Raw genomic sequence first — 8124 nt, 5'->3', positions numbered from 1 at the left:
CAGTGTTAATGTCAGCTGCTATTAATAATATTACTATTGTCAGTCTAAAGGCAGAATGTACTGAATTGGAACTAAAGATAGTAAATAAACCAAAGCAGATTTGACCTTTAAAAAATATAAAACAATGCCATTCTTTTCAGAAAATTATTTTTTGGTTTGGGAAGTACATTTGATCATTTTAGCCCAGTTCAAACTTGTCTTTGGGATGGCAAAGGAGTTTTTGGTAACAACTTTGAGGCAAAACTGACATACAGTAAATTTCACATATTTAAAGTGAACGATTTGATAAATTTTGGCATATGCGTACATCCTTGAGACCATCCCAGAAATGAGAAAATTTAAGGGCTGCAAATAGAGATCTCAGTTCGGCTTCTAGAAGAAGGCGTGATCTGGAATGCCGCGGTCCCAGCAGGTCCGTGAGTGCTGAGAGCGGCGAGGCGGACCTGGGATCTCAGGGGGTCCGCACTCCCCACCTCACCTGCAGGGGCACCTGGCCAGCATCATTCCCGGGTTGCGGGTCTCGGGGCTGCCCCGCCCATGCCCGGGACGCCGCCTCACTGGCGCCGGAGCCTCCACCTGGGTTTTCCTCCCCCTTCCCCAGCTCCAACTTCGGAACCCACCTGGGAGGGGCCGCGCTCCAGGCCCGCGCTCGCCCCCGGGGCAGAAGGTGCGCGTGCGCAGAACCCCGCCTCTCCGCTGGGGTTCCCGGCGTGCAGTGCGCCGACCCGGGGCGGGGCAGTGGAGGGCAGCCCGGAAGGCGGAAGTGCGTGGGGTTCCTGTCGGCGTGCGCCGCGTGCGTCTGAGCGTCTGGGCGTCCAGGTGAGTTCAGGGTCTCCCGGGTGCGGTGGGCGTGGGACCCGCGTCTCGACGCCGCCGCCGGTGCAGAGGCTCACCGTGTCTTGGCGAGCGTGCGCCCGGCCCGAGGCCCCGGCCCCGGGGGGCGAGGGTTCCCCGTGCGGTGCGAGTGGAGGCCGCTCTGGTCTGTGCCGCCCGGTAAGCTGGGCCCTCGAGGTGGTCTGCCGCGGCCTCGGTCCCTGCCCCTCGCAGGCTGGGGTTGTGTGGACGGGGGCACGGGGAGTGTGTGGTTGCTGGGCGTCCATCCCACAAACGCCCATTCAGCCTTGACTGGGTGCAGAGCGCTGCGCATTGGGGGTCCGCAGTGAGCAAGACTGCTCAGCCCTGCTTCCGTGGAGCCCCCATGCCCAGGGGACGACGCAGGATTGTCTCAGTGATTTCAGCTTGCAGCGCGTGTTAGAAAGGAAAGGAAAGGACCATGCGATAGAGAATAGAAGGGGGCGGTTGCGGGGTCAGAGGCGCCCTTTCTGAGGTCCTGAAGTGATGGAGCAAGGCTTGCGGACATCAGCCCCCAGACACGGGGACGGCACGTGTAAAGGTACTAAGTGGACGCAGTTTGGACTTCTTTTTTCTTTGTTTCTTGTTAAAATCATGTTTTAATGATTTATTTAACTGCTTTGTTGATGTATAATTAACACAAACTGCACGTTTAAAGTGTGTAGTGTAAGTTTTTGATATATATACAAACGTAAATCCATCAGCGCAGTCAAGATGATGTTATAAATCACTCCCGAAAGTTTCCCTCTAAACTATATAATCCCTATTCTCTTTTCATTTCCACCCCTCATCACATCCCCACAGGGTCCCTAGGTTGTCATTGGTTGGACTTGTTTCAGATGTAATTGGTACTTGGAGGTGGGGTGGAGCGGGGAGCATGAGACGAGACAGAGTTGAAGGAGGCAGGGGCCAGGCCACAAATAACCTTGTAGATCTTGAACATAGGAGATGGGAGGTCATTACAGAACTCCAAAAAAGGCAGTGATATGCTCTAAACTTTTAAAAGCTCACACTAACTACCTTATGGAAGAGTTAGGGCCGAGGCTAAGGGGTGGAGAGAAAGCAAGAGTGGAAAATAGACAGGTTGAAAATAGCTGGATTGATGACTGCACCTTGTATGGGAACTCCAGGAGCTGTCAGATTTGGCTTGACTAACAGCTTGCCAGTGACCCCAGGGAGTTTGATTTGGTGTTCCTAATTATTATTTAATGGCTGTATCTGCCATGTGGATCCTCTCATAATTTGTGCATCATGCCATCATAAGTCGTGAAGACTTTTACTTTCCATTCGTTCATGTTTTGTAGAGATACCTTTTGACCTGTTTTCCAGGGATTTGCCTTTTTTGTCTTTGATAGTGAATATTTGCTTTTGAATATTTGTTGTTAACTTTGCAGGTAAAAGATGGCTAAAAGCTTGCGGAGTAAGTGGAAAAGGAAGATGCGTGCTGAAAAGAGGAAAAAGAATGCCCCGAAGGAGCTCAGCCGACTTAAAAGTATTCTTAAAGTAGATAGTGATGTTTTAATGAAAGATGTTCAGGAGATAGCTACTGTGGTGGTACCCAAAGAATGTCAAGAGAAAACCCAGTGTGTGGTGAACGATGAAAAAGGTGAGTTTGTGTGCTTCATTTTTTAAGAAAAACGATTCCGTTTCCTTTTGTGACTCGCTTTCACTTTGTGTCTGTTCTCCAGTCATTCCCACACATGCTTCCCCACAAACCTGCCGTGCCCGCAGAATTCTCTGAAGGCACGTAGTGCTACTGGAGAGTCTGTGCTGAACTATTTGAAGGCCACTTCAAGTGAATGGGCGTGTTTTGGATTATTCAGAGTGGGCCTTTGGTGTTTATACGATAGCCTGCGTGTCTCAGAAATGGACATACAGGAGCAGACTAGCCTAGACACACCCCCTTTGAAAGGATACACAGTTCCATCAGGGACTAGGCAGGATGGAAGGTGGTCTTTCTGCATTTTACCCTTTGCAAGATCTAGTTCCCATTCTAAGAGTCCTTTTGCCCTTATGTTATTATACTGAAACTCACAGTTTCCCTGTGTTTGATTTGGACAGATTCTAGGTACCTCTGTGTCTTACTAATAGTCTAAAGTTGGAGGCTGTATGTAATACTAGTTTTAGCACAGGAAAAAACTCACCGGTTTTCACATCCTAATATACTACTTTGACAGCAAACTCAATTAAGCACTCACAAGACCCAGGCTCTTAAAATAGAAGTATATTTATGTGGTGTCCAGTGGTCAAGGAGGGGAGCGGCATTCCTCAGCCTTCCAGTCGTAGAAGTTTCCTTTCCTGTTCTTCAAAACAGTCATTTCCTATTTTCTCTCTCAGTCTACCCCTTGCCCATCCCCTACAAATAAAAATTACAAAAAGCTTTTTACCACTTTAACTTCTTTGAAAAATAAGGGCAATCCACAGAAATAGCCTCATCTTCTCACTATCCAAGTCTGTGAGTTTGAATGTACAGTCAGCCCTCATTAACCGCGGGCTCCCCATCTTCGGATTCAACCAACCACAGATCGAAAGGCTTATGATGGCTAGGTTTGTACTGATCACGTACAGACCTTTTTTTCTTGTCATTATTCCCTAAACAACACAGTATAACTACTATTTATATAGCATTTACATTGAATTAGGTACTATAAATAATGTAGAGATGATTTAAACTATATGGGAGAATGTGCATGAGTTATATGCAAATACCATGCTATTTTATGTGAGAGACTCTAGCATCCACAGATTTTGGTATCCGAGGGGATCCTGGAACCAGTCCCGCAAAGATTCCGAGGGAGGACTGTGTGATCTGTGTTCTCTCTTTCATTAATGCCCTCTCAGAGGCCACTTTCTCCACTCGTGCTCTCCATTCTCAAGGGCTGTGCTCATGCATCCCTCTTGTCACTCTCTCCTCCACTGAGTCATTCACAGCAGCATAAATGTGTCCTGGGGCGTCCCATCTCAAAAAGAAAGGAGGAAAAATCCCTCCCTCCATCTCACATGTCTCTCGACCTGCTGCTGTGTTTTAGCTGGCCTCCTTGAAACTTTGTACCCCTGCTGTCTCTGTTTCCACACAGGCACACCAGCCCTGCATGTTCGCTCTTCTTGCCATCGAGCTAAAACTCACATAAAATAAACTTAACCACTGTAAAGTGTACAGTTCAGTGGCATTTAGTACATTCATGATGTTGCCCGACCATCACCTCTATTTCCAAAACATTTTCATCACCCTAAGAGGAAACTCCATACCCATTAAGGGTTCTCTTGCCCTCATCTGGCAGTCATGTGCCAGATACTGTGCCTTCTGTCGATGGAGTTACCTATTCTGGATATTTCATATAAATGGGATCATGTAATATGTGACCTTTTGTGTCTGAGTTTTTTCACTTTGCATATTTTTGAGGTTCATCCGTGTGACAACGTGTATTAGTACTTCTTTCCTTTTTAAAGCTGAATAATAGCCTATTTTATGTCTGTACCATTTTGCTTAGCCATTCATTGTTTGATGGATATTTGGGTGGTTTCCACCTGTGGTTATTGTGAATAGTGCTGCTGTGAACATTTGTCTACAAGTTTTTGTTTCAGTACCTGTTTCCACTGTTTTGGGGGTATGTACTTATGAGTGGAATTGCTGCGTCATTTGATAATTCTATGTTTACTGTTCTCTGTAGCAGTTACCATTTTACATTCCCACCAGCAATGCACGAGGGTTCCAATTTTTTCCATCCTTGCCAGTACTTGTTGTTTTCCCCTTTTTTGATTATTGCCCCATCCTAGTGAGTATGAAGTGATAGCTCATGGTTTTGATTTGCATTTCCCTTGTGACTAATGATGTTGAACGTTTTTTCACATGCTTGTTGGCCATTTGTATATCATCTTTGGAGAAAGATCTATTCAAGTCCTTTGCCTGTTTTTTAATTGGATTGTTTCTGTTTTTGAGCTAGAGTCTTCTATCTCTTCTGGATACTAGGTGCCCATTCACTCTTGAGTCTCTTGGATTTATCCTCTTAGTTTTCTTTTCTATCTTGTTTTCTGTTTCTTTTGTTATAGACTCTGATTTTCTCAACTTTTATCATCTACTTCTTGTGTTGTTTAGTTTTGCTGTCTTATTTTAATTTCCCGAAGTGTATTTTTCTTTTACTGTCTCTGTTTCATAGCGTGAGGTTCTTCATGGGTCTGTGTCTTCTCTGATCTCCCTGGAGGTGTTAATTACAACTTGTTTTAGACATTTTCGTCTACTTTATGCATTGTCTTCTTTCCTCTTGGGTTCTCCTGCTCCTTTCCATTCCTTTATTTTTGTCTCTCTCTCATGTTAGAGGCTTTTCTCCAATTTCTGGTGATCGGTGGTGTATGTTTAAAAGTGAGGCACTTAAGTGGTGATTGGAAGCTTAATGGGGAGGGGACATGGTGTGAGGGAGGGCTGATCAACTGCTAGACTTGTGAAAAAACTCGATGGGCTAGGAGGTTTTTTGTGGGAGAGCTCCTATAGCAGAACCTGAAGGTCTCCTCTCTTCTCTTATCATCCTCACAGGGGACTTCTGTCATCTCCTCCCCGGGGCAATGTCTGGCTGCCCTCATTTTTGGAGTATTTCACGAGCTACCTGGGGATGGAACTGAGGGTGAGGGCCCCCCCCATTTAGTCATCCACCTGGTTTCAGTGTGATTCCTCAACTCAGCCGTTAATTTCATGTTTCTCCTTCTTCTACTCCTTCAGTTACCCACCCAGTTTCTTAAGTCACAAACCTAGTACTTATCCTTGATCTCTCTTTCCTTTGTCCCCACATCTAAGCCATTAGCATATCTTCTTGAGTATCTAAAGTACATCGGAAATCTATCCATGTTCCTCCTGCTTTCAAGTTAAATGACCATGATCTGTTGCCTGAACCGGGAGAGTAGCCTTTTCACTTCTCTCTTCAGCTCTAGTTCCCTTCTGATTCATTTTCAACCTGTCAACCTGTGTGATCTTTTTAGAATTTAAATCAAATTATGTCATTCCCACGCTTACACACCTTATTGTCTTCCCCTGTGCTTACCAGAGTCTACCAGGTCCTGCTGGATCTGGCTCCAGTAGCTCTTTCAAAAGCTGCTCACCAGAGGCTGAAGTTTGCTTTGTTCTCCCTCAGCAGAACTCTGTAAACTCCGCTGGAGCAAGCAGCTTATTTGGACCACTCCATCCCCAGAACCTAGAACAGCACCTAAAATAATCCTCCAGCAACTGGTTGTGGAAGGGCTGATACGTACCAGGCTCTGTTTTAGGTGCAAGTGTACTGGAAACAGTGCGGTTCAGTTCCAGACCACTGCTGTAAAGCAAATATCGAAATAAAGCGAGTCCCATGGATTTTTTGTTTCCCAGTGCATATAAGAGTTATGTTTACACTATGCTGTGGTCTATTAAGTGTGCGATAGCGTTATGTCTAAAAAAACAATGTATATACCTTAATTTAAAAATATTTTATTGCTTAAAAATGCTAACCATCGTCAGCCTTCAACGAGTCATAATCTTTTTGCTGGTGGAGGGTCTTATTTTAAAAACCTGATAGAGTGAAGCGCAGTAAAATGAGGGATGCCTTTACTGTGGAAACGGGTATCAGAGAAATGGCCTCCATCCTAATGGGATTTGCTTTGTATTTGGATGAGACAGAAAGTAAACCAGGTAGATGAATTAATATAACGTCAAGAGTAGAGATCATGGAAGACCTTGTTTGATGCCCGGTGAAGTTCCCAGGGAGGGACGTTGTGGGCACGTCCTGCGCGGTAGATAGGTTAGTGATGGATGTGCCACAGTGTGGCTGCCCCGAGCTTCCTGCCAAGTCTCCTCTAGTAGAGCTGGATCTCTAGGTGGTACCTGGAGAGAAAAGTGTGGCACCCCACAATATATCCGGGTCTTTCTTCTCTGTCGTCTGCCCATCTGTCATCACCAGCCTGCTGCTTGCTCCTCCACCTCTTCCAAGTTCACTGCGTTAGAAGTGCCTGTGGTTCCTTCTCAGCTCCTGTGCGTCTACGGCCTGTCCGTCAGATGTGTGGGTGCACTTCTTGGCTCCGCTATCTTGTGTAGCTCAAGAAAGTACTTGATTTGAGAATTGTTCTTTTAACTCATGTGCTCAGCACCGTACGCTTATCCTTGATGCAGTGGCTCAAAGCCATACATCTGAATGCGTCCTGTTTAACCTTTACTGGTCCACAGAAGGACCATCATGACAACATTCTTTAGGAACCTCAGTGAATATTAAGTAGATGATGTCTCTAGTTCCTCACACATAGCTTTCGTGGTTGTAGGAACATATGGCAGCATGTGTGTGATTCCATTGAATGTGCTGGAAGGGGTTTTCAGAGTGTTGGTCAAAGAACATTCCACAAAGAAGGGACTGTTTTTCTTTTGTAGTTTCAGACCACTTTCAGTTCTGATGGTCTCATCACATTAATATGTTTTCTCATAGGTTGGTTTTTTCATTAGTGAGTATTAATAGTTTTTTCATTTTCTTATTCAGATGACATGAAAATGGAGACTGAAATTAAGAGAAACAAAAAGAGTCTTCTAGACCAGCATGGACAGTACCCCATTTGGATGAACCCGCGGCAGAGAAAACGGCTGAAGGCAAAGCGACAGAAACAGAGGGGGAGAAGCAAAGCGAAGGCCGCCAAGGGGCTGGCCTGGTAGACTCTTAAGAACTTGGAAGATGCCCCACGGGGAGATCTTTGATTAGAATGTATACATTGATTTCAGCTTCTACCAAATGAAAACTTCGTTTCCATATTTTAACTTGGTCTTCTCTTCAATTCAGACCCAACACAACGCCTCAAATTTGTTTTGGGAGCTCGAATAAAGTATTTTCTGTGATGAATGAAAGCCGTACTGATAATTGGGTGCTGTGCAATATGGAGGGATTATCAGACATCACAATTGTACCAAGTATTAATGTAGTTCTGTTTGTTCTTAGTAAAAATAATGGTATTATTCTGACAGATTGAGCTAACTCATATTTAAAGAAAACTATTATGTAATATCTTAAAATATAATGTTAGTGGATCTTATAAGCAGTACTTGTTTAGAGTTCTGATTTTGTGTAATTCGGAATAGAAGATACTTTGTGTGTAGATCTTGAAGATCGTTTCTTTCATATATTCTTAAGGTTTTCCAGTAGTAGAGAAGACCAATTCTTCAGTTAAATTTTTTTAAAAATCGTAAGTTCTTTAGAATATTAATATGTACAAATCAGTGTGCTCCGTCTTTTTGGGAGATCAGAACATCCTGGGACCTAGTTTACTCTTCCT

At 44.6% G+C, this 8124-nt stretch overlaps 1 protein-coding gene across 7 annotated transcripts; it reads left to right on the top strand.

The window, feature by feature from the left end:
* Window positions 1-601: 601 nt before the first annotated feature.
* LLPH (LLP homolog, long-term synaptic facilitation factor) lies at window positions 602-7699 on the top strand. Of its 7 annotated transcripts, XM_070621969.1 has the most exons (5): window positions 704-819; window positions 1239-1393; window positions 2247-2458; window positions 5384-5471; window positions 7341-7699. In XM_070621969.1, the coding sequence occupies exons 3-5, from the start codon at window positions 2450-2452 to the stop codon at window positions 7508-7510; spliced, it is 267 nt and encodes an 88-aa protein (XP_070478070.1). In that variant the 5' UTR covers window positions 704-819; window positions 1239-1393; window positions 2247-2449; the 3' UTR covers window positions 7511-7699. The 7 variants fall into 7 exon arrangements, with proteins under 7 accessions (XP_070478067.1, XP_008532491.1, XP_070478070.1 ...); XM_070621966.1 differs by lacking the exon at window positions 5384-5471 and having other exon boundaries at window positions 602-819; XM_070621971.1 differs by lacking the exon at window positions 1239-1393 and having other exon boundaries at window positions 757-819.
* The last annotated feature ends 425 nt before the right edge of the window (window positions 7700-8124 follow it).

The sequence above is a fragment of the Equus przewalskii genome, chromosome 5 (genome assembly GCF_037783145.1).
Source record: "Equus przewalskii isolate Varuska chromosome 5, EquPr2, whole genome shotgun sequence".
NCBI lineage: Eukaryota > Metazoa > Chordata > Mammalia > Perissodactyla > Equidae > Equus > Equus przewalskii.
The sequence above is the reverse complement of the archived record's forward strand: the minus strand, read 5'-3'. Positions and strand labels throughout refer to the sequence as shown.